Source organism: Poecile atricapillus, unplaced genomic scaffold (genome assembly GCF_030490865.1).
Source record: "Poecile atricapillus isolate bPoeAtr1 unplaced genomic scaffold, bPoeAtr1.hap1 scaffold_100, whole genome shotgun sequence".
In the NCBI taxonomy this organism is placed as follows: domain Eukaryota; kingdom Metazoa; phylum Chordata; class Aves; order Passeriformes; family Paridae; genus Poecile; species Poecile atricapillus.
Genome location: NW_026709002.1, coordinates 68,211 through 94,105, shown reverse-complemented (window position 1 = coordinate 94,105; position 25,895 = coordinate 68,211). Strand labels below are relative to the sequence as shown.

General features: G+C 52.0%; 1 protein-coding gene across 1 annotated transcript; it reads left to right on the top strand.

The window, feature by feature from the left end:
• The first annotated feature begins 297 nt into the window (after positions 1-297).
• LOC131574172 (valine--tRNA ligase, mitochondrial-like) lies at positions 298-20,443 on the top strand. Its single transcript, XM_058828581.1, has 17 exons — positions 298-451; positions 1,752-1,840; positions 2,426-2,507; positions 2,916-3,043; positions 3,858-3,961; positions 4,056-4,137; positions 4,653-4,729; positions 5,130-5,341; positions 6,093-6,163; positions 6,692-6,817; positions 7,643-7,747; positions 7,871-7,939; positions 8,019-8,097; positions 8,643-8,773; positions 9,528-9,680; positions 11,362-11,562; positions 20,423-20,443. Exons 1-17 carry the CDS (start codon positions 298-300, stop codon positions 20,441-20,443), a joined length of 1,884 nt encoding a protein of 627 aa, XP_058684564.1.
• Positions 20,444-25,895: the final 5,452 nt, after the last annotated feature.

Here is a 25,895-nt window from a genome sequence, read left to right as displayed (position 1 = left end):
TAGGGCCTACTGCTGTCATATAAGCTGGGGTTTCCATCCTTGGGGTACCCTGGGCTCCCTGTCCCTCACTGACTGGAGAGTCTTCCTCCCCTCCTTGAGGTGGTGGTAATTTGGCTGTGTCAGCCAATACTGCTGTGAAGCAAGCCTCTGCCTCCCTGTGAGGTGAAGTCTGCAGCCCATGAACCTGGGCATTCTCTAGAGAAGGTAAGTGCTGGGTTTTCACAGATGTGCTGCTAAGATCCTGCATTGATATTTGGTCTTCTAGATTGTAGCTGACCAGGAGACGACATCCTGGCGATGGCAGGAACTTCCCGGATAGCGCAACGGCCTTCCAGGGCGTCCTCGTGTGGATCCTCCCCGCTGGGCATCCGAGAGCTGAGTCGAAGGCTACAAATTGCAGAGGGGCTGAAATCGGGGTGCCGCGTCGGGGCTCTGGACCTGGGATTTTTGAGTCAGCTTTGGGGACGGGGAGGTCCAGACTGTGGCCCCTTAGGCCACGTGAAGGGAGAGCCTCACTTTTGTTCACAGTGCTGAGGTGCGCAGGACAGAGCAGTCCTGGGGCGTGTTGTATCACTTGTCCGTCGTGCCTTCTGTGTCTTTTGTGCCTCTCGTGTTGTATGTGCCTCGCCTTATCTCTTCTGGGGGCTTACCAGAAACCCCGGTGTCACTCGTAGCATCTCTGATCTCTGGGCTCCTCAGCCCGACACCATCGAAGCTTTGCCTCTGGAGCCCTCAGAGGCCTCGGAATCGCGTCTCTCTTTTAAAAGCATCCGATCGGATGTCTTTTAGAGGTCTTGTTCCGAGCTGTGTCAACAGCCGTGCGCCGCGAGGATCCATTGCTGCGGCTTAGGTCTTGAAGAAACGCAGAGATAGGTAGGGGGCTGTGGCCCTCAGATTCTCGGGCATCCGTCTTGGCAGTTGCTGGAGTTTGTCATTCCGTCAGCATCTTCTTCCTCCCGGGTTCTGCGAGCTTCATCAGCTCGCCTTCATTCTCACCCGGCTCATCTCGTTCCGCGTTCTCTCGGTTCTTGCGGCCATTCTTGTGGCCCAGAGTTTTGTCTCCCCGTTGTGTCCCCTCGTCTGTTGTCTGGTGTGTCACGGGTGTCTGGGTGTAGTTGTCCCGGAGCTGCTCTGTCCTGCTGCCCAGCCTGGGTGTAGGTGTAAAAGGCCGAGTCCCAGGCCCCTGTAATTTGAAATTTGTCATGTAGGGTGTAGTTGGAGTCTAGCGGGTGTTCCTAGATGGAACTTGGGGTGGCACTGGGGACATTGGGGGTGGCACTGGGGTCATTGGGGATGGCACTGGGGACATTGGGATGGCTCTGGGGACATCGGGGGTGGCACTGGGGACACCTGGGGTGGCACTGGGGACATTGGTGGTGGCTCTGGGGACATTGGGGCTGCTCTGGGGATGGGATCCTGGGTTTTGTGGTGTGTCCCCAAGTGTCCCCTGATGTCCCCAAGTGTCCCCTGATGTCCCTCGAGTGTCCCTTGAGTGTCCCCTGGTGTCCCCTGGTGTCCCCGAGTGTCCCTGAGCTGTCCCCCGGTGTCCCCAAGCTGTCCCCTGATGTTCCTGAGCTGTCCCCTGGTGTCCCCGAGCTGTCTCCAAGCTGTCCCCTGATGTCCCCTGGTGTCCCCAAGCTGTCCCCAAGTGTCCCCTGATGTCCCTGAGTGTCCCCAAGCTGTCCCCGAGTGTCCCCAAGCTGTCCCCAAGTGTCCCCCGGTGTCCCCGAGCTGTCCCCTGATGTCCCCAGGGCTGGAGTTGCCGGTGGCCACCACTCGTCCCCAGACCATTTTTGGTGACGTGGCCGTGGCCGTGCACCCGTGGGACCCGCGCTACCTGGTGAGGGGCGGGGCCGGAAAGGGGGTGGGGCCGGAAAGGGGGTGGGGCCGGAAAGGGGGTGGGGCCTCAAAGGGGTGGGGTCTCCCCTGGGGGCAGGGCTTGAATGGGTGGGGCCTCAAGGGGGGTGGGGCCTCGGGGGGCGGGGCCTCACCTGGGGGTGAGGCTTGAATGGGGCAGGGCTTGAATGGCTGGGACCTTGCCTGGGGGCGGGGCCTCAAAGGGGGCAGGGCTTGAATTTGGGTGGGGCCTGAATGAGTGGGACCTCACCTGGGGTGGGGCCTGAATGGGTGGGGCCTGACCTGGGGGCGGGGCTTTGGGACCCTTTAATTGGTGTGGGCGTGGCTTTCCCTGCAGGGCAGCCATTGGCTGTCCAGGTTTGGCCCCTCCCCTTTGACCATATAAGGGTAAAGGGGCAGGGCTTGTGTTAAAGGGGCAGAGCTTCTCTGCCTGAAATGGCTCTGGGGGTGTGGCCAAGGGCTGGGGGGGGCCTGGCCTGGCTGGGATTGGTCCAGAGCTGGAAAGGGGGCGGGGCTTGCTCTTAAAGGGGCGGGGCCAGGGCTGACCACGCCCCCTCAGCACCTGCAGGGCCGGCAGGTGAGGCACCCGTTCAGCGGGGCCTTGCTGCCCGTGGTGAGCGACCCCAGCGTGGAGCCCCAGCGTGAAACCGGTACTGGGGAAACTGGGAGGGACTGGGAGGGACTAAACGGGGACTGGGGGGGACTGGGATGAACTGGGATGGACTGGGATGGAACTGGGAGGGACTGGGATGGACTGGGAGGGGTTAAAGGGGCACTGGGAGGAACTGGGATGGACTGGGAGGGACTGGGAGGGGTTAAACAGGGACTGGGAGGGACCGGGATGGGCCCTGGGACCAGTCTGGGACAGAAAAGGGAGCAAGGAGTGACAGCAGGTGACACAGGTGACACAGTTCAGGTGTCTCAGGTGACACAGGTGACACAGGGGTGTCTCAGGTGACACAGTTCAGGTGCCTCAGAGATGTCTCACGTGACACAGGTGACACAGTCCAGGTGACACAGGGATGTCTCAGGTGTCTCAGGTGTGTCTGTGTCCCCAGGTGCGGTGAAGGTGACCCCTGGACACAGCCCCCAGGACCTGGCTCTGGCCCGGGCCCATTGGCTGCCCCTGCCCTGCGTCATCGGGGACGATGGCACCTTGTGTCCCCCGGGGGGAGGCTGGCTGCAGGTGAGCTGGGGACACACCTGGGGACAGCTGGGGACAGCTGGGGACACACCTGGGGACACTGGGGACAGCTGGGGACACACCTGGGGACACACCTGGGGACACACCTGGGGACACCTGGGGACACACCTGGGGACACACCTGGGGACACACCTGGGGACACTGGGGACAGCAGGGGACACCTGGGGACACACCTGGGGACACACCTGGGGACACCTGGGGACACCTGGGGATACACCTGGGGACACCTGGAGACAGCTGGGACCACACCTGGTGTCCCCAGGGTGTCCCCGTGATGTCCCCCCAATGTCCCTCAGTGGTGCCAGGGTGTCCCCAATGTCCCTCCCAATGTCCCCTCCTGTCCCCAGGCTGTCCCCCTGATGTCCCCAATGTCCCCTCTGTCCCCTTGTGTCTGCAGGGTGTCCCCAGTGGTGCCAGGGTGTCCCTGTGATGTCCCCGATGTCCCCTCCTGTCCGCAGGGTGTCCCCAGGTGTCCCCAGGGTGTCCCCAGAGTGTCCCCCTGATGTCCCCAATGTCCCCTCGTGTCCCCAGGGTGTCCCCAGTGTCCCCTCTGTCCTCAGGGTGTCCCCGATGTCCCCAGGGTGTCCCCAGGGTGTCCCCAGTGTCCCCTCCTGTCCGCAGGATGTCCCCAGGGTGTCCCCAATGTCCCTAGTGTCCCCACTGTCCCCTCTGTCCCCAGGCTGTCCCCAATGTCCCCAGGCTGTCCCCAGTGTCCCCGCTGTCCCCTCTGTCCCCAGGGTGTCCCCAATGTCCCCAATGTCCCCCCAATGTCCTCTCCTGTCCCCTCTGTCCCCAGGGTGTCCCCAGGTTCGAGGCCCGTTCCCGTGTGGTGGCAGCGCTGGCCCAGCTGGGGCTGTTCCGGGGGGTGCAGGACCACGCCATGACCCTGCCCCTCTGCAGGTAGCCCCAGGTGTCCCCTCAGGTGTCCCCAGGTGTCCCCTCAGGTGTCCCCAATGTCCCCTCCTGTCCCCAATGTCCCCTCCTGTCCCCGCAGCCGCTCCGGGGACGTCGTTGAGTTCCTGCTGAAGCGCCAGTGGTTCCTGAGCTGTAGAGACGTGGCCCAGAGAGCCCTGCAGGTGACACACCTGGGGATACACCTGGGGACACCTGGGGATACACCTGGGGACACCTGGGGACACACCTGGGGACACCTGGGGATACACCTGGGGACACCTGGGGATACACCTGGGGACACGTGGGGCCACACCTGGGGCCACCTGGGGACATGGGGACACTTGGGGACACACCTGGGGACACCTGGGGACACCTGGGGATACACCTGGGGACACACCTGGGGACATGGGGACACCTGGGGACACACCTGGGGACACCTGGGGATACACCTGGGGACAGCTGGGGACACACCTGGGGACACCTGGGGGTGTCACACACACACCTGAGGTGTCACACACACACCTGGGGACACCTGAGGTGTCACACACACCTGAGGTGTCACCTGGAGGTGTCACACCTGAGGGTGTCACCTGGAGGTGTCACACACACACCTGAGGTGTCACACACACCTGAGGTATCACCTGGAGGTGTCACACACACCTGGAGGTGTCACACCTGAGGTGTCACCTGGCCGCAGGCGGTGACGTCGGGGAGGCTCCGCCTGGTGCCCAAATTCCACGAGAAGAACTGGAAAACCTGGATGGAGAACGTGGGGTGAGGGGGAGGGGCTGGGGGAGGGGCCCAGGTACCTGGGGAGGGGTCTCAGGTGTTTGGGGAGGGGTCCCAGGTGTTCAGGGGTGTCCAAAATCCCCCAAAATCCAACCCAAAAACCCCCAAATCCCACAAAATATCCCCCAAAATCCCACCCAGGTACTTGGGGAGGGGTCCCAGGTGTTTGGGGAGGGGTCTCAGGTATTTGGGGAGGGGTCTCAGGTGTTCAGGGGTGTCTCAGGTGTTTGGGGAGGGGTCCCAGGTGTTCCCAGGTATTTGGGGAGGGGTCCCAGGTGTTCAGGGTGGGGTCTCAGCTGTTTGGGGAGGGGTCCCAGGTGTTCCCCAGGTGTTCAGGGGTGTCCCAGGTGTTTGGGGAGGGGTCTCACTGTCCCCTCTCCCCCAGGGACTGGTGCCTGTCCCGCCAGCTGTGCTGGGGTCACCAGGTGCCGGCGTTCCAGGTGAGGGGGGGTCCCGCAGCCCCCTCCCCACGGGGGAGTCCCGGGGGTCCCGAGGGTCCTGAGGGTCCCGGGTTCGTGGGGAGCAGCGAGGCCGAGGTGAGGGGGGCGGCGGCGACGGCGCTGGGGTGTCCCCAAGAGGAGCTGCACTTGGAGCAAGGTGAGAGAAACACCCCAAAAACACCCCAAAAACACCCCAAAACCAGCCAAAAACAGCCAAAATACCCCAAAACCAGCCAAATCCACCCCAAAAACAGCCAAAAACAGCCAAAAACACCCCAAAACCAGCCAAAACCACCCCAAATCCACCCAAAATCACCCAAATCCCACCCTGGGGTGTCCCCAAGAGGAGCTGCAGCTGGAGCAAGGTGAGAGAAACACCCCAAAAACACCCCAAAAACACCCCAAAACCAGCCAAAACCAGCCAAAATACCCCAAAACCAGCCAAAAACAGCCAAAAACACCACAAAAACAGCCAAAAACAGCCAAAAACACCCCAAAACCAGCCAAAAATACCCCAAAAACAGCCAAAAACACCCCAAAATACCCAAAACCACCCGAATCCCCCCCCGGTGTCCCTGATGGGTTTTGGGGTCTCCTGGTGACATTTCAGGGTTCCCCAGTGACACCTGGTGACATTTCCCACTCTCCTGATGACATTTTGGGGTCCCCCGGTGACATCTGATGACATTTGGTGACATTTTGGGGTCCCCTGATGACATTTCAGGATTCCCTGGTGACATTTTGGTGACCCCTGATGACATTTTTGGGGTCTTCTGGTGACATTTGGTGACATTTCAGGGTTCCCTGGTGACATTTGGTGACCCCTGATGACATTTTTGGGGTCCCCCGGTGACATTTGGTGACACCTGGTGACATTTGGTGACATTTGGTGACATTTCCCTCCCCAGACCCCGATGTTTTGGACACCTGGTTCTCCTCCGCCCTCTTCCCCTTCGCCGCCCTGGGCTGGCCCGAGCAGGTGAGACCCCAAATGTCCCCAAGTGTCCCCAGATGTCCCCAAAATATCCCCAAAATGTCCCCAGGTGCCCCCAAATGTCCCCAAATGTCCCTAAATGTCTTCAGGTGAGACCCAAAATGTCCCCAGGTGAGACCCCAAAGGTCCCCAAATGTCCCCAGGTGAGATCCCACTGTCCCCAAATGTCCCCAAATGTCCCCAGGTGAGACCCCAAATGTCCCCAAGTGTCCCCAAGTGTCCCCAAATGTCCTCAGGTGAGACTGCACTGTCCCCGAATGTCCCCAAGTGTCCCCAAATGTCCCCAAACGTCCCCAGGTGAGATCTCGCTGTCCCCAGGTGTCCCCAAGTGTCCCCAAATGTCCCCAAGTGTCCCCAGATGTCCCCAGGTGTCCCCAGTGTCTCCCCACACGTCCGTCAATGTCCCCTCAATGTCCCCAAGTGTCCTCTCAATGTCCTTGTGTGTCCCCCAGATGTCCCCAAAATGTCCCCAAGTGTCCCCCAAATGTCCCCAAGTGTCCCCTGTGTCCCCAGAGCCCCGCCCTGCGGCGTTTCTACCCCACCTTGGTGCTGGTGACGGGCGGTGACCTCCTCTTCTTCTGGGTGGCCCGGATGGTCCTGCTGGGCCAGCAGCTGACAGGACAGGTGCCATTCCAACAGGTGAGTGTCACCTGTGTCACCTGTGAGTGTCACCTGTGTCACCTCAGTGTCCCCTCAGTGTCCCCCCATGGTCCTGCTGGGCCAGCAGCTGACAGGACAGGTGCCCTTTGGCCAGGTGAGTGTCACCTGTGTCACCTGTGTCACCTCAGTGTCACCAAATGTCACCTGAGTGCCACCTGAGTGTCCCCAGAGCCCCTCAGTGTCCCCTGGTGTCCCCTCAGTGTCCCCCCATGGTCCTGCTGGGCCAGCAGCTGATGGGACAGGTGCCCTTCGGCCAGGTCAGTGTCCCCAAATGTCCCCAAATGTCCCCAAATGTCCCCAAATGTCACCTGAGTGTCCCCAAGTGTCTGATCCTTTCCTGGGGGTCACCCGTCCCCATTTTGGTGTCCCCAATCCCATTTTTGGTGTCCCCAATCCCATTTCATTGTCCCCAGTCCCATTTTGGGGTCCCCAATCCCATTTTCAGTGTCCCCAATCCCATTTTCAGTGTCCCCAATCCCATTTTCAGTGTCCCCAATCCCATTTTTGGTGTCCCCAATCCCATTTTTGGTGTCCCCAATCCCATTTTCAGGGTCCCCAATCCCATTTTCGGGGTCCCCAATCCCATTTTTCCTGTCCCCAACCCCATTTTGGTGTCCCCAATCCCATTTTCAGTGTCCCCAATCCCATTTTCAGTGTCCCCAATCCCATTTTTGCTGTCCCCAATCCCATTTTTGCTGTCCCCAATCCCATTTCGGTGTCCCCAATCCCATTTCGGTGTCCCCAATCCCATTTTCAGTGTCCCCAACCCCATTTTCGGGGTCCCCAACCCCCTGTCCCCCCCAGGTTCTGCTGCACTCTCTGGTCCGGGATTCCCAGGGGCGCAAAATGAGCAAATCCCTCGGGAACGTCATCGACCCCCGCGACGTCATCGGGGGGGCCACGCTCCAGGTACCCCCAAAACCCCCCAAAAACCCCCAAAACCCCCCAAAAACCCCCAAAAACCCCAAAATTCCCCCCAAAACCCCAGACCCGCCTGATTTTGGGGCGGTTTTGGGGCTTTTCCTCCCCCAGGAGCTGCAGGAGAAGCTGCAGAGCCAGACTCTGGACCCCCGGGAGCTGCAGACGGCCCAGGAGGGGCAGGTGGGACCCCCAAAAGTGACCCAGGACCCCCCGAAATCGCCCCCCCAGGGGCCCCCCCTGACCCCCCAAACCCCCCCAGAGGCGCCAGTTCCCGCAGGGGATCCCCGAGTGCGGCGCCGACGCCCTGAGGCTGGCCCTGAGCAGCCACAACGCCCACGGTGAGACCCCCACCCAAATCACCCCAGATCATCTCTGGGGACCCCCAAATCACCCCAAAACCCTGCTGGGGACCCCCAGATCACCCCAAATCACCCCTGGGAACCCCTGAATCACCCCTGGGGACCCCCAAATCACCCCAAAACCCTGCTGGGGACCCCCAGATCACCCCAAAACCCTGCTGGGGACCCCCAAATCACCCTGAATCACTCCTTGGGACCCCCAAATCACTCCAAACCACCCCAAAACCCCCTTGGGATCCCCCAAATCACCCCAAAACCCCCCTGGGACCCCCAAATCACCCCCAAACCCCCTGCAATCCCCCAAATCACCCCAAAACCCTGCTGGGGACACCCAAATCACCCCTGGGACCCCCCAAATCACCCCAAAACCCCTGGGAACCTCTCCAGGGTGGCACTGGGAGTTACTGGGAGGAGCTTTGGGCTACTGGGAGTTACTGGGAGGAGCCCCAGTGGGCACTGGGGAGGGTCTGGGGGTTACTGGGGGGGTCCTGGTGCCCCCCCCGACCCCAAATTTCCCCCCCCAGGCCCCGAAATCCGTCTGGGCGTGGCCTCGGTGCTGACTCAGCGCCGCTTCTGCAACAAAGTCTGGAACGGGGTGGGCTTCGTGCTGCGGGCCCTGGAGGGGGAGAAGGGCACCCCAAAACCGCCTGAGGAGGTGACAGAGACCCCCGGGACCCCCGGAAACCCCAAAAAACACCCCCTGAAACCCCAAAAACACCTCCTGAAACCCCAAAAACACCCCCTGAAACCCCCAAAACACCCCCTGAGACCCCCAAAACGCCCCCTGGGACCCCCAAAAACACCTCCTGAAACCCCAAAAACACCCCCTGAAACCCCAAAACACCCCCTGAGACCCCAAAAACACCTCCTGAAACCCCAAAAACACCCCTGAAACCCCAAAACACCCCCTGAGACCCCAAAAACACCTCCTGAAACCCCAAAAACACCCCTGAAACTCCAAAACACCCCCTGAGACCCCCAAAAACACCCCTGAGACCCCAAAAACACCCCCTGAAACCCCAAAAACACCCCTGAAACCCCAAAAGACCCCCTGAGACCCCCAAAACGCCCCCTGGGACCCCCAAATTCCCATTTTCTCCCATTTTTCCCCATTTTCTCCCCGTTTTTTCCCATTTTTTCCCCGTTTTCTCCCATTTTCCCCCATTCTTTCCCAATTTTCCCCATTTTCTCCCCGTTTTTTCCCATTTTTTTCCCTGTTTTTTTCCCATTTTTTCCCCATTTTCCCCATTTTCTCCCCGTTTTTTCCCATTTTTTCCCTGTTTTTTCCCATTTTTTCCCAATTTACCCCATTTTCTCCCCGTTTTTTCCCATTTTCTCCCATTTTCCCCCCATTTTCTCCCATTTTCTCCCGTTTTTTCCCAATTCTCCCCGTTTTCTCCCCAATCCAGGTGTTCCCCTCGTCCCCCCTGGAGCGTTGGCTCCTGTCCCGCCTGGCTGGGGCCGTGGCCGAGAGCTGTCGTCGTTTGGAGTCGCTGCAGCTCCAGGGCGCCGCCGCCGCCGTCCAGAGCTTCTGGCTGAGGAGCTTCTGCGATGTCTACCTGGTGGGGAACCCCAAAAACACCTGAAACACCCCTGAACACCCCAAAAACTGCCAAAAATACCCCTGAAACACCTCAAAACACCCTGAAACAGCCCAAAACACCCCAAAACACCCCAAAAACACCCTGAAACACCCCGAAACAGCCCAAAACAGCTGTCCAGAGCTTCTGGCTGAGGAGCTTCTGCGACGTCTACCTGGTGAGGAACCCCAAAAACACCTGAAACACCCCAAAAACACGCCAAAAACTGCCAAAAACACTTTTTTTGGGTTCTATGTTTAGCTTCTTTTTGGGGGTCTGGGCTCAGGTTTTGGGGTTCCAGACTCGGTCCTAGACTCGGTTCTAGACTCGGTCCTAGACTGGGTTCTAGACTCTGTTCCAGGCTCGGTTCTAGGTTTCGGGGTTCTAGACTCGGTTCTAGACCGGGTTCTAGACTGGGTCGTAGGTTTTGGGGTTCTAGATCCAGTTCTAGGTCTCGGGGTTTTAGACTCGGGTTTCGGGGTTCTGGGTGTCGGGGTTTGGGGGTTCTCCAGCTTCATTTTTTGGGGTTCCTGTCTCAGTTTTTGGGGTTTTCCATCTCCATTTTTGGGGTTCCTGATCCCTTTTTGGTTTCTCAATTCCATTTTTGGGGGGTTTCTGATCCCATTTTGGGGTTCTTGTCCCCATTTTGGGATTCCTGACTCAATTTTGGGGTTCTTGTCCCCATTTTGGGATTCCTGACTCAATTTTGGGGTTCTTGTCCCCATTTTGGGGTCCTCCCTCCCTGTTCTGGGGTTTTTTTCCCCATTTTTAGGGGTTTTTTTCCCCATTTTGGGGGTCTCTCTCCCCATTTCAGACCTTTCGCTCTCCCTTTGTCCCCCGGGGGGTTCCTGAGATGTCCCCAATGTCCCATTTTTGGGGTTTTTCACCCCAAATCCCCTTTCCTGTCCCCAGGAGGTTCCTCAGGTGTTTCAGCTGTCCCCAATGTCCCAAATTTGGGATTTCTCACCTCAAATCTGCCCCCAGGAGTCCCAAATATCCCAATTTCAGGGTTTTTTACCCCAGACCTGTCCCCAGGAATCCCCAATGTCCCAAATTCAAAGTTTTTTACCCCAAAACCCCTCCCCTGTCCCCAGGAGGTGACTCAGGTGTCCCCAATGTCCCAAATTTGAGTTTTCTCACCCCAAATCCCCTCCCCTGTCCCCAGGAGGGGGCTGAGGTGTCCCAAATATCCCAATTTCGACGTTTTTTACCCCAAACCTGTCCCCAGGAGTCCCCAATGTCCCAAATTTGGGATTTCTCACCCTAAACCCATCCCCAGGAGTCCCCAGTGTCCCAAATCCGAGGTTTTCCACCCCAAAACCCCTTTCCTGTCCCTAAGAGGTTCCTCAGGTGTTTCAGGTGTCCCCAAATGTCCCAGATTTGAGGTTTCTCACCCCAAATCCCCTCTCCTGTTCCCAGGAGTCCCCAAACGTCCCAATTTTGAGGTGTTTTACCCCAAATCCCGTTTCCTGTCTCCAGGAGGTGGCCAAGGTGTCCCCAGTGTCCCAAATCTGAGGTTTTTTACCCCAAACCTGTCCCCAGGAGGTGGCCAAGGTGTCCCAAATCCGAGGTTTTTCACCCCAAACCCCTCTCCTGTCCCCAGGAGTCCCCAAACATCCCAAATCTGAGGTTTTTCACCCCAAATCCCCTCCTCTGTCCCCAGGAGGTGGCCAAGGTGTCCCTGCAGTCCCCGCAGCTCCGTCCCGCTGTCCTGGCCACGCTGGTGGCCGCGGCTGAGCTGGGGCTGCGGCTCCTGGCCCCCTTCGCCCCCTTCGTGGCCGAGGAGCTGTGGCAGCGCCTGCCCCGCCCCCACCCCGCGCCCCCCAGCATCTGCCGGGCCCCCTTCCCCGACCCCCAAAAACTGGTGAGGCTGGGGGGGCTTGGGGGGGGGTCCCGGGGGGTCCTGGAGAGGTTTGGGGGGTCCCTGGGAGGTTTTTGGGAAGGTTTGGGGGATTTGGGGAGGTTTTGAGGATCCCTGGGAGGTTTTTGGGAAGGTTTGGGGCAGATTTGGGGGGTCCCAGGGAGGTTTTGGGCAGGTTTGGGTGAGTTTGGGGGAGGTTTTGGGGGGTTTGGAGGGGACTGGGGAGGTTTTGGGGGTCCCAGGGAGGTTTTGGGGTGGGTTTTGGAGGTTTGGGGGATCCCGGGGAGGTTTTGGATGCGTTTGGGGGGGTTGGGGGATCCCAGGGGGGTTTTGTGCAGGTTTGGAGGATTTGGGGAAAGTTTTGGGTGAGTTTGGAAGGTTTGGGGGAGGTTTGGGGTGGGTTTGGGGGATCCTGGGGAGGTTTTGGGTGTGTTTGGGGGGGTTTTGGGCAGCTTTGGGGGGATTTGGGGGAGGTTTTGTGTGAGTTTAGGTGGGTCTGGGGGTCCCAGGGGGATTTTGGGTGGGTTTGGGGGTTCCAGGTGGGGTTTGGGGTGTGTTTCAGAGGTCTGGGGGAGGTTTGGGGGTCCCAGGGGGATTTTGGGGGAGGTTTTGGGTGGGTTTGGGGGTTCCAGGTGGGGTTTGGGGTGGGTTTCAGAGGTCTGGGGGAGGTTTGGGGGTCCCAGGGGGATTTTGGTAGAAGTAAATATTAAATAGATTAAATATGATAGAAGTAAATATTAAAAATATTTAAATGAGGGACTTTTTGTTTGTTATTTGGTTAGAGGCGTGGCATTTAAATGAATAATATAGAAATGAAAATATACACATCTATAATAAAAAAATGTATATAGGGAGATAGATAGATAGATAGATATAGATATATACATAGCCATAAGAAAGAAATAAATACAAGTTATCTAAATCTAGAAAAGCAGGTTAATATTCAATATGAAAAATATACGGATAGATGGTAATGTATTTTAATACATGTTATGCATTGTATCTATATGTATAAATAAAGAAATCAGTATGATAAAAATAGATATTAAAAATATTTAACTGAAGGGACTTTTTGTTTATTATTTTATTAGAGGCATGGCATTTAAATGACTAATATAGAAATGAAAATATACACATCTATACTAAAGAAATAAATAGAGGGAGATATATATATGTATATATATTTATATATGTATAGCCATAAAAAAGAAATAAGTACATGTAATCCATATCTAGACAAGTAGATTAATATTCAGTATGAAAACTATATGGATAAATGGTAATATATTTTATATCTGTTATGCATTACATCTGTGTGTATAAATATAGAAGATCAATATTACAGTAATAGATATTAAAAATATTTAAATGAGGGACTTTTTGTTTATTATTTGGCTAGAGGCATGGCATTTAAATGAATAATATAGAAATGAAAATATACACATCTAACCTAAAGAAATAAATAGAGGGAGATATATATATGTATATATATACATATACATATATAAATATAGCCATAAAATGAAATAAATACAAGTAATGCATATCTAGACAAGTAGATTAATATTCAGTATGAAAACTATATGGATAGATGCTAATATAATAAATTTTAATATCTGTTATGCAACATATCTATGTCTATAAATATAGAAGGTCATTATGATAGAAGTAAATATTACAAATATTTTAATGAAGGGACTTTTTGTTTTTGTTTGGTTAGAGGCATGGCATTTAAATGAATAATATAGAAATGAAAATATACAGATCTAGAATAAAGAAATAAATATAGGGAGATAGATAGATAGATAGATATAGATATATACAGAGCCATAAGAAAGAAATAAATACAAGTTATCTAAATCTAGAAAAGCAGGTTAATATTCAATATGAAAAATATACGGATAGATGGTAATGTATTTTAATACATGTTATGCATTGTATCTATATGTATAAATAAAGAAATCAGTATGATAGAAATAGATATTAAAAATATTTAAATCAAGGGACATTTGTTTATTATTTGGTTAGAGGCATGGCATTTAAATGAATAATACAGAAATGAAAATATACACATCTATACTAAAGAAATAAATAGAGGGAGATATATATATGTATATATATACATATATAAATATAGCCATAAAAAAGAAATAAATACATGTAATCCAAATCTAGACAAGTATATTAATATTCAGTATGCAAACTATATGGATAGATGCTAATATAATATGTTTTAATATCTGTTATGTATTATATCTATGTGTATAAATATAGAAGATCAATATGATAGAAATAGATATTAAAACTATTTAAATCAAGGGTCTTTTTATTTTTTATTTTGTTACAAGCAGGGCTTTTGAATAAATAATATAGAAAGGAAAGTATACACATCTATACTCCAAAAATGAATATAGGGTGGTACATATATATATATTAATATATATAGCCATAAAAAAGAAATAAATACAAGTAATTTAATCTAGACAAGTAGATTAATATTCAGTATGAAAAATATATGGATAGATGTTTATATAATAAATTTTAATATCTGTTTAATATCTATTATGCTAATAGAATATACTTTAATATAAATAAAGAAGTTCAATATGACAGATATAGATATTAAAAATATTTAAATGAAGGGCCTTTTTGCTTTATATTTGGTTAGAGGCAGGGCTTGCTAAGTTCCGATGGGGGGTTTTTTGGGGCGTTCCTTGGAGAAGGGTTTTTGGAAGGGGGTTGCACACCTTGTTTCTTGCCGGGCTTCTTTGCACGTGGGGGGGGCGATCCCCACCCAGCCCCGGGCTGAGCTCTGCGGCAGTGCTGCCACCTTGTGGCCACAGAGCGGTACTGCAGCTGTGCCGCGGCGCGGGCGGGGCCGAGCCGAGCGGAGCCGAGCCGAGCCGAACCGAACCGAGGCGTGCCGTGTCGAGCCGGGACCCCCCCCCGCAGGAGCCGGGTCGGGCTGATTGCCACACTGAAGTTTGCGGCCGGCCGGTAGGACCCCGGCAGAGGCGTCGACTCCAATGCCTGCCGCCGCAGGCGCAGCCGCCGCCCAGCTCCGGAGCCGCTGAGCCCCGCCGCCACCGTCCTCGCCCCGGGAAAGTCGGCGGAAAATCGGGCGGAGTGCTCGGAGTCGGCCGGCTTCGTCGGGTTTTTCGTTCAGGCAAGTAAGCTAGACAGACGCGCTGAGAGCAGCGGGGGCCTCGATCGTGCCACAACAAAGATGGCCGCTCGGCCGGAAGTGGCTTCAGCCACAACAAAGATGGCGACGAGGAAGGGTGGAAGTGACGTCACGCCCCTCACAAGATGGCTGCCGAGTCGCGGCTGGCTTTGACCTTCCAAGCATGGCGGCCGAAAAGGCGGGAAAATGCAAGGACCCCGGGCGGTGGGTGTCTACTCGACTGCCTGACAAACACCCCGACGCCGACGCCGCTCCGGCGTAATTTTCCGCGGCTTTTCCGGCCGTGCCGACACGGGCTGTACGCTCAGCGGCGCCGGGGCCGGACGCGAGCCAGCCGGGCGCCGACAGGCAGCGGTGAGGACGCCTCTCTCTGACGGGGTCCTTGCCGCGGCCCGCTTCGGCTCGGCTCCGCTCGGCTCCGCTCGGCACGGCTCCGCTCGGCTCCGCTCGGCACCGCTCGGCTCGGCTCCGCTCGGCTCCGCTCGGTACGGTTCGGCTCCGCTCGACACAGCTCGGCTCGGCTCGGCACGCCTCGGTTCGGCTCCGCTCGGCTCCGCTCGGCTCGTCTCGGCACGCTTCGGTTTGGCTCCGCTCGGCTCGGTTCGGTTCCGCTCGGCTCGGCCCCGCCCGCGCCGGGGCACAGCTGCAGTACCGCTCTGTGGCCACAAGGTGGCAGCACTGCCGCAGAGCTCAGCCCGGGGCTGGGCGGGGGTCGCCCCCCCACGTGCAAAGAAGCCCGGCAAGAAACAAGGTGTGCAACCCCCTTCCAAAAACCCTTCTCCAAGGAACGCCCCAAAAAACCCCCCATCGGAACTTAGCAAGCCCTGCCTCTAACCAAATAAAAAGCAAAAAGGCCCTTCATTTAAATATTTTTAATATCTATATCTATCATATTGATTTTTTATATTTATACACATAGATATATTGCATAATAGATATTAAAATATATTAACGTCCATCCATATATTTTTCATATTTATTATTAATCTACTAGTATATATTTGTTACTAGTATTTATTTCTTTTTCATGTCTCTCTCTCTCTCTCTCTCTATATATATATATCTCCCTATATTTATACCTTTGTTATAGATTTCTATATTTTCATTTCTATATTATTTATTTAAAAGCCCTGCCTGTAACCGAATTTAAAAAAACATCCCCTTCACCTTAAATGATTATTTAAATATTTCTAATGCTTATTTTTATCAAATTTATATACTATTTTGAACTAGCCCAGGGGCACTGGGACCGGCCCAAAGGGACCCCGGCGGTGCCCGAGACCCGCGCCCGGAGCGGACGGATCTGCTGCTCCTGCTCCAGCTGCTCCTGCTGCTCCTGCTGGCAGCCTCAGTGCTGGCAGCACAGGGCAATTTCTATGGGGTTGGGAGGAAATGTGCTGTTTCAAGCTGGGATCACTGGCTTCTGTGGGTGGGGAAATCTTGAAGACTCAGCCGAGTCCCTCCTGAGAATTGCAAGGCTCGTGTCCCTGTGATTCTTGAGACAGGGTTTAAGTAGCTGCCATCGACTTGAGACAGCATCGAGTGGGTTTGTTCGAGTGGCAGAAATGATTTCTGTGCCTGGAATAAGGTGTCTTGGGATAAGCAACTCTCTTTGGTGGCAGAATGAACCGGTCTTTTTCCTTTTTCCTGCTTTTTCCTTCTAGATTGCGGAGCATTGGAGACCGGCGGCTCTGTGCTGCTCTTTGTTCACCTGTTGTGCTTGGAAGAGACGTGAAACTGCAGGGAAGCTGCGCTCGCCGTAGTGGCCAGAGGGAGAAGCACCTTGTCCATCTCGTCCATCTTGCCGGCCCCTGGCGTGGTCCTTTCCCCTCTGGCTCCTTGTTTCCCTCTTGTCCAATCAAGGACAGAATCCCTCTGTCCTTGCTGTGTGTTCTGCGCTCGGCCTTTTTCTGTGTCCTTCTCCGTGGCTCACTCACGTGCCTTTTTTAATTCCGTCTGTCTCTCTGCTCTTCCCCGTGCCCTTGTTTCCCAGTGGCTCCTTGTGTCCCCTTCCTTGGCTCTGTTCTTTTTCAATCCCTCTCTGTCTTGCTGCCCATGCCAGGTTTTGGGTTTGGGTGGAAGTTTTGGTTTTTTGGTGGTTTGGTTTTGTTTTTGGTGGTTTTTTGGTGATTTGGTTTGGTTTGGTTTTTTTTCAGTTTTGTTTTGTTTTTCTATTTCATCCTACAGCCCATTCTTTTGTTCTTTCTTTTCTTCCTGTGTCCTCTCTGCCACCACTCCCTCTTTCTGCCTCTGGCCTGTGCCTGGGGTTTTTGGGGAGGGATTTCTGGCACCTGCCCCCCTTTTCTTGTTGCAGCAGAGCTCCTTTTTGGGAGGGGGTCTAGTCCTAGAAGGGCTTCCAATAAAGCAGGGTGCTGCTGTCCAGGGCAGTTGGAGTTGTTCTGTGCCTTCTTTGGGGGTGAGGAGCAAAGGCTGAGGGGGACGGGGTGGGCACTGGGGGGCTCCCCTGTCCCTTGGGGCACGCCGAGGTCCCCGGCAGAGGGAGGCAGGCGCTGCGCTGGAGGAGCAAGGTGAGCGGGGAATGGGGAGGGCTCGTGCCGGGTACCCTTGCCCAGAGGGGACCCCGAGCTGCCAGGAAATTCCCTGGGAGGGCTGGATGCAGAATCCAAAAACCTGTGGAGCTGTTCTGGTTTTTACGGTAGGCATTGGCAAGGAACAGGAATGGATCTCTCTAAATTCCCTTGGAAAGAAACCCCCTCTCTGTGCACGCCGTCTTTAGGGTTTTGTTATGTCAGGAACGGCTTAGGGTTAAGAAAGTGGCTTTTGTTTTTCCACCTCTTACTTCCCTGTAAAATATGAGTGTATAAAACACATCTGTGCATCAATGAGGCATTAAAATGCACCAAGTGAAATTTCTGTGTCTCTAAGTTGCATAGAGATGAGTTCCATAGAGACGAGTGCGTTCTGCACTTGGGGTTGTCCAGGGCTTTATATTTTTGTTATTCTGATTTGTCCGGTGAATGAATTTATAGAGTTTAAAATAGAAAGAAATGCAAATTTCAAAAAGCAGAAAAATAGAAAGAGAAATAGATAAAGATATAAATGTAAAAATAGAAGGCCCTATAAATAGAAAATACATAATAGAAATAATGTCCATAAATCTACACATCTAAAAGATAAGTAATCTCATGTATGTTATTGTAATATGCTTTAACCTATATTCCATAGAATTAATACAGGAATATATACAAAATATAGCATAAATAAAAACTATAAATCTCAGTTGAAAAGAATTATTTAAATCTAGTATACAATAAAAGCTTGCTTTTTTTTATTTGGGTAGAGTCAGGGCTTTTAAATAAAATGTACAATATAGAAATATATATATTAAATATATAAAGATATATAAGGGTTATAAATACATACAAATAGGTTTCTATTTAATATATAATAGGATTAATATAGATGTAGTTGTTAATAGAGATGTCTTTTAATATAGGATACCTTGTGTGTTATGCCTAGTTCAATATAGTATATAAATATGAATATAAATTTGATAAAAATAGGCATTAAAATATTTAAATAATCATTTAAGCTGAAGGGGCTTTTTGTTTTTTATTTGGTTAGAGGCAGGGATTTTAAATAAATAATATAGAAATGAAAATATACAAATCTATAATAAAGATATAAATATAGGGAGATATATATAGGCATAAATAAGAAATAAATACAAGTAATATCAATCTGTCTAGGGAATGAGCAATGGGTTCCTTCTGCCCCTGCCTTCGGTCTTGGGGTAACAGCAGCACAAACTGTGAGCTGTGAGGATGATGAGGGCTCAGAGCAGCCCCAGGTGGGAGCAGTGAGGATGATGAGGGCTCAGAGCAGCCCCAGGTGTGAGCTGTGAGGATGATGAGGGGACAGAGCAGCCCCAGGTGTGAATAGTGAGGATGATGAGGGCTCAGAGCAGCCCCAGGTGTGAGCTGTGAGGATGATGAGTGCTCAGAGCAGCCCCAGGTGTGAGCAGTGAGGATGATGAGGGGACAGAGCAGCCCCAGGTGTGAGCAGTGAGGATGATGAGGGGACAGAGCAGCCCCAGGTGTGAGCTGTGAGGATGATGAGGGGACAGAGCAGCCCCAGGTGTGAGCTATGAGCATGATGAGGGCTCAGAGCAGCCCCAGGTGGGAGCAGTGAGGATGATGAGGGCTCAGAGCAGCCCCAGGTGTGAGCAGTGAGGATGATGAGGGGACAGAGCAGTTCCAGGTGTGAGCAGCGAGGATGATGAGGGCTCAGAGCAGCCCCAGGTGTGAGCAGTGATGAGGATGAGGACGGGGTGGGTCCTACTGGGCACTGTTTCAGGGGGATGGTTTCCCTCATCTCATTTGGGCATGGAGCAACTGCAGGAGAGAGGTTTATGGCCGGGTCCCCCGGGTGTCTCATGGAATGATGGTGAGGGGATCTCGCAGGGCCTGGGGGAACACCTGGATGCACTCAGATGTGGAGCATTGCTTAAAGGAGGTGCTGAGGGACAAACCTTTGTGTCACGGAGCAGCAGCTGAACAGGTGAGCCAGTGTGGGTTTGCAGAGGGGACTTTTCTCTCTCCCCTTTTGATTTTATTTTGCCATTCACTGCCTTGTTCTCCCAGAAAAAAAAAAAAAAAAAGAAAGAAAAAAAGGGGGGGGGGTGATGAGAACAAAAGAAGTTCAAACTGAGGGAAGAAACTCCTCCTCCATTATTGTCTGTGTTTAAACTGGGGGGAATCCCCTTTCACCTATGTTTTTGAGGGTACCGATAGGAGGAAAACCTGCCTTTTCCAGGGTGTTAGGTATATCGGTTGACAGCGAATCCTTGTGTTGTTTTAACACAAGGATTAAGGAAGGGGAAAAGTATTCTTGCCGTATCATGTGTTTGATTTGTGGGTACCTCCCCTTTTCTCGTTATTCTGAGGTTTAAATTGAGGGGGAAGCCCTGTTGTCTGCACTTTGTCACGGTCTGAACTGAGATGAAAATCCCCCTTTTCCCATCATTTGCGAGATTTTATTCGAGAAAAATCTTTTTCTGCTGCCGTAGGGGATTGAAATGAAGTGTCGAGCGCACATTTATTTGCCATTGTATTGGTTTAAGATTGCAGGAACATACCCTGTTGTCTCAGTTTCCGGGGTTCAATTGACGGGAACACCGGCTTTTGCAGCATTTGGCGGGGTCACGTGTGGCCGTGCCGCTGCATTTGAGGGCGCTTCTGCCCCCGGCACCAAATGTCTTACAGGGGAGCGCTCCTGGCATTCCCTGGGGAATTGCTGAAGTGCAACAGGAATTTGGCGGCTGAGCAGCCCCCAGGGAGAGACAGAGCCGTGGGGAGGCGAGGTGAGCTCTGCCGGGCCGGCAGGCGGGAGCCGCGGCGCGGAGCTGTGTCCGTCCGGCCGCTCCGCCCGCTCCGGGCGCGGGGCTCGGGCACCGCCGGGGTCCCTTCGGGCCGGTCCCGGTGCCGCTGGGCGGGCCGGGCTCTCCCGGGGCCGGGGCCGCCCCCGCCCGCCGGAGGAGCCGCTTTCCTGCCGGGAGCCCCGGTCCGTCCGGGGGCAGGAGCGCGGGGCCGCCCCCGGGTGCCGAGTGCCGCCGCTGCCGGGGCTCCCGTGAAAGCCGCTGAAAGGAGGGGAGGGAAAAAATCGAACCCAGACCCCCCAGGCTTTTTGTCTGTGGGCTTTGTCGGTATTGCTCTTTAGCCGAGCCGCGCCTTTAAATAACGATGTGGCGCCTTCTAGAAACTGCGTCCAATACCTTTTGCACCCTCACGTGAGGGCTTCGAGCTCAGGTTTTTCCATTGCCGAGTTAATTGCAGGTCCAAGCTGGCAGCGTCCCGTGCATCTGGTGTGCATGAATCTGTTTGTGATGTTCATTTCCTCTGGATGCAGAGTTGGGCTTGTTGGGCAGACCGTATTTCTCAAACCTCGGAGCTTGTTTAAGGCTTGTACACGATTTTCTGGAGACGCGGGCTGGGGGAGAACTTTGTCTTGCTGCTGTACTAGGGAATGGAATGCAGGGGGTCCCCGCAATATCCCCGTGGAAGCTGGAATGTCCGAGGAAATGGATGTGACAATTCTCGGGGGTGAACCTGGCTCCCAGCGCTCTGCAGCGTAGGACGCGAGAGAGCAGGGCCGAGGGACAGCGGGGTAGGAGCGGCGAGGTGCTTCGTGCTCTGGGTTTGGTGTCGCTGATGTTTCCAGAGCCAGAGCAGGTTGATTTGGTTCTGGTGCACTGGAACGGGATCCAAACCTTGGAAAGGTTTGAGACAAACTGGGAGGAAATGTTTTAAAATGAATGTGTTTCTTAATAGAGGGAAGGTTTCAGTCCGTTTTTTAATAGATTTTAAGGGAAATTTTTTTTGAGGAAAAGTGAAAACAAATGTTTATTTTAATAAGTAGGGCGTAGGAAAAAGGATGAATAACGTTAGACAATTTCTTTGTTGTGGAGTAAAGATCAGGAGATTTAGAAGGTTGGTTTGGTTTTTTTTTCCACGTGTGGCTGTGATGTGGTGTGGGTCTTTTTGAGCCGTGGGGTGTTTTGGTGGTAGCTTGGGTTTTGGGATTGGAGTAAAGTTGAACAGTTTTAGAAGAAGAAGTTACTATGGTTTTGGCAATTATTTTGTATTCACTAATCAATGAGAAGTTATTTTTAAAAAAGTAAAAAATGGATTTTTTTGTTGTCTGTGTTAAACAATAGAGTTGAGAGAGAATTTGGGGTAAGCTGTATTAGTATTGTATACAGATGGTGTGTTCAAAGAATTTTTTTCTTTTATAGTTTTGAAGTTACAGAATTTATGTTTGGGCATAAAGCGGATGATGGGGATATAATATAATGTAATTTTAGAACATTTTATTCTTTATTGTATGTATTTGGCTTAATGGTCAAATTAATGTTTTTTAATTTTAGATACACTTTTATAGAGATAGAGGTAAATATAAATAGTGGTAGTAATATTTAGTAAGCAGAGGTATTTATATGTGGTTTTTATTCAATATTAGGGTTTTTTTTGGTGGTACACTGTGTTGTTTGATTTTTTTTTTTTGTGTTGTATACTAGGTGAAATTTGGTTTTTGAATAAAGATGATTTTATGAATAGGTTGGTTTGTCTTTTAGGTAGAATGAATTAAAATAGAATTTGATATCGATTAGTGGGTTTTATTTATTCTATGTAGGGGTTCAGATTGGGTAGGGTTTGTTTGGTTAGCTGAGTTTTGGGTGTTAATTTGGTGGCTTTTGTTAGATGCAGTTTTTAATTTTTCAAAGTTTTTTATTGAGTGGTTTTAAGGTGATTTTTAGTAATTGATGGTATAACTTTATTTTGTTTGTAGTTGGTGTATAATAATGTATATGTTCTATGTATTTAACATTGTGCTTTTTAGTTTAGGTGTTGATAAGTTTGGATTCCTTTCTGTTGTGGTGTTTCTTAGTTTCATTTCTGGGGACACAGGCATTTATATGGTGGCTTTTTATAGGTATATGTTTGGGGGTGATGTTTTTTAACTTTTTAGTAGTTTAGATTTTTTTTTTTGTTTTTAATTAGTTATTAAACATTTTTATAGAGTCTTGGTAATTATTTAGGTATTACTATAAGTGTAGAGCTTTGGGGTTTTTTGACGAATGTTTAGGGTTAGTCGAATGGTTTTGAGTTCAGTGACTTGGTTTGATTGTTTTTTAATAGTTGGTGTGATTTGGTGTGTGGAGTTCAATAGGGTTGCTTTTTATTTACATTTAACTTTTCTGATGTGATAAGAACTGTTAGTGAATGAGCATAGCATCTGTTTTTGCTGGTAGTCGGTTGTACGGTGTGGGTTTTGTTTGTGTTACCTGTTTTGGGTTTTTTTGTTAGTGAGATTAAAGTTTTTATTTTGGGGTTAATTTGTGTTTATTTTAAAGATTTTAGGGTAATTTAGATTTTTGATTGGGGGTGCTGTGATGAGAGTACTTTATTTGTTTTATGTGGTATTGGTGGTGTGGATAGAGGGAATATTTGTTTTGAAAATTTTAGTATTGTTAGTTGAAGTGTTAGGATGAGTTGTGTTTCAGTGTTGAATCTTTTTGAGGGGGCTCAGATTTTTTCTAGGTTAAGATTTTTTTCCCTTGGTTGGTGGAGGTATTGTGATTTTATTGATGATATTGGTGGGAATTTGATGCTGTTTGTTTTTTGGTTATTTTATTTTTAGGAATGTGATTTTTGTAGTAGGCCTGGGAGAATTCACTTTATTTCAAAACATACTAATTTAATGATGTAAAGGTTCCCATATTAACTCCTCAGTGTCTTAGATTTTTTTTTCTTACTTAGTTTTTCCAGAATTTATTGATAATTTAGCAATCAAGCAGGGATGGCACCCCGTTCTTGAAAACATGGCTATGGAAAAACCTGTGTCTAACAACACGTACCTGACGGAGGGCAACAATTTTGCCGTTATTACAGGGTCAAATACGAGTGGCAAATCAACGTTGGCATGGATCTGCCGGAGGAGAGGAGTTTCTGGTGGGCTCCCAGTGGCATCTGATGGAGTGATGGTGAGAGCATCTCATAGGGTCTGGGGGAGCACCTGGATGCACTTGGATGTGGAGCACCGCTTAAAGGAGATGGTGAGGGACAAAGCTTTTTGCCAGGAAGCAGCACCTGAACAGCTGAGCCGGTGTGGATTTGCAGGGGTGATCTTTCTCCTTTTCCCTTTTGATTTCACTTTGGCAGTCCCTCCCCGGTGCCCTCAATCTGTCACAAGAATTCCAAGGAAAAAAAAAAGGCTGAGGAAACAGTGAAAAGAAGGGGTATAGGTAAGGTGGAGTTCAGGTGTACCCCACTCCAAACCCTAAACAGCAGCCCTAACAGTGCTCCCGTTTCCCTGAGACAGCTGCAGGCAGGAACCCTAAAGCAGGAGAGTTCCAGAACCCACGAGAGCTGCAGGCAGTTCCCTGGTGCTAGGGCCAGCCAGGAGATAGTGGGGGGACGATCCGTAGGGTTGGGGAAACAGGGGGTTTCCCGCCCCGCCCCACCCTGGGCTCTCGGTCCCTCCGCAGCCGGGGATTGCTCCCACCCCTCCTCGAGGCGGCGGTTGGCAGGGCTTCGTGCCTGGCCTCCGCAAAGAGTTCGGCTCTGTCAGCCTCTGCCCTGTCTCAGGGCCAAACTTAGGTAGGGTAGGGAGCAACTGTGGATTGCCTGGTCCGGGCTAATGGACATCTCTTGGGGCCTATGGATAAGGAGCATCCCCGGTTGCAAGCGTAGGGTTCTAACTAAGTTTGTAGGGTTCAGTGCGGGAGCTTGGCAGTGACACAGAGAGGTTGAGGGAGGGCTTCAGAGGTCGAGGGCTCGAGGGCTGGAGACAAACAGTGAAAATAAAAAGGGTACAGGTTGGGATATAAGGTAGAGTACAGGACTATTCAAACCCTAAACAGCAGCCCTAACAACACTCCCGTTTCCCTGAGACAGCTGCAGGCAGGAACCCTAAAGCAGCAGAGTGCCAGAACCCCCGAGAGCTGCAGGCAGTACCCCTGGTGCTAGGGCCAGCCAGGAAGAGATAGTGGGTGCTAGGGCCTACTGCTGTCATATAAGCTGGGGTTTCCATCCTTGGGGTACCCTGGGCTCCCTGTCCCTCACTGACTGGAGAGTCTTCCTCCCCTCCTTGAGGTGGTGGTAATTTGGCTGTGTCAGCCAATACTGCTGTGAAGCAAGCCTCTGCCTCCCTGCGGGGTGAAGTGTGCGGCCCATGAACCTGGGCATTCTCTAGAGAAGGTAAGTGCTGGGTTTTCACAGATGTGCCGCTAAGATCCTGCATTGATATTTGGTCTTCTAGATTGTAGCTGACCAGGAGACGACATCCTGGCGATGGCAGGAACTTCCCGGATAGCGCAGCGGCCTTCCAGGGCGTCCTTGTGTGGGTCCTCCCCGCCGGGCATCCGAGAGCTAAGTCAAAGGCTGCGAATGGCACAGGGGCTGAAATCGGGGTGCCGGGTTGGGACACGTGACCTGGGATTTTTGAGTCAGCTTTGGGGATGGGGAGGTCCAGGCTGTGGCCCCTTAGGCCACGTGAAGGGAGAGCCTCACATTTGTTCACAGTGCTGAGGTGTGCAGGACAGAGCAGTCCCGGGGCGTGTCCCATCACTTGTCCATCGTGCCTTCTGTGTCTTTTTTGCCTCTCCTGTTGTATGTGCCTCGCCTTATCTCTTCTGGGGGCTTGCCAGAAACCCCGGTGTCACTCGTACCATCTCTGATCTCTGGGCTCCTCAGCCCGACACCATCGAAGCTTTGCCTCTGGAGCCCTCAGAGGCCTCGGAATCACATCTCTCTTTTAAAAGCATCTGATCAGATGTCTTTTAGAGGTCTTGTTCTGAGCTGTGTCAACAGCCGTGCGCCGCGAGGATCCATTGTTGCGGCTTAGGTCTTGAAGAAACGCAGAGATAGGTAGGGGGCTGTGGCCCTCAGATTCTCGGGCATCCGTCTTGGCAGTTGCTGGAGTTTGTCATTCCGTCAGCATCTTCTTCCTCCCGGGTTCTGCGAGCTTCATCAGCTCGCCTTCATTCTCACCCGGCTCATCTCGTTCCGCGTTCTCTCGGTCCTTGCGGCCGTTCTTGTGGCCCAGAGTTTTGTCTCCCTATTGTGTCCCCTCGTCTGTTGTCTTGTGTGTCACGGGTGTCTGGGTGTAGTTGTCCCGGAGCTGCTCTGTCCTGCTGCCCAGCCTGGGTGTAGGTGTAAAAGGCCAAGTCCCAGGCCCCTGTTATTTGAAATTTGTGATGTAGGGTGTAGTTGGAGTCTAGCGGGTGTTCCTAGATTGACACAAGATGTCAGGAGCTGTGAAGTTACCCTGCAGCACTTTGACTTTTGTCTCAGCTTTCTTTCAGATGCGGACGGATGAAATCGGTGGCAGAGCGCCCCATCCAGGGTAAGGGGGTTTCCTCGAGAAGGTAAGTCAATGTTTGTCTTTGCAGGGCAACTGGAACCGGTCACTGTGTGACAGGTCTCCTCTTTGTCTTTATTTTTAGGAAGTAGAGCCAGCTGGCAGCAGTCAAGGTGAAGTGGGCAAGGTGAGCATTGACCGGTGGAGGGAAGCTGTTGTTATCACTGGGCTCTCAGTTTCTGGTGCAACGCTAAGCCTCCCATCTTGTTTGCGTGCTTTAGGCGGTCCAGTCGCGTTTCGCTGAGACGTCCTCGCCAACCGGCCGGCACAG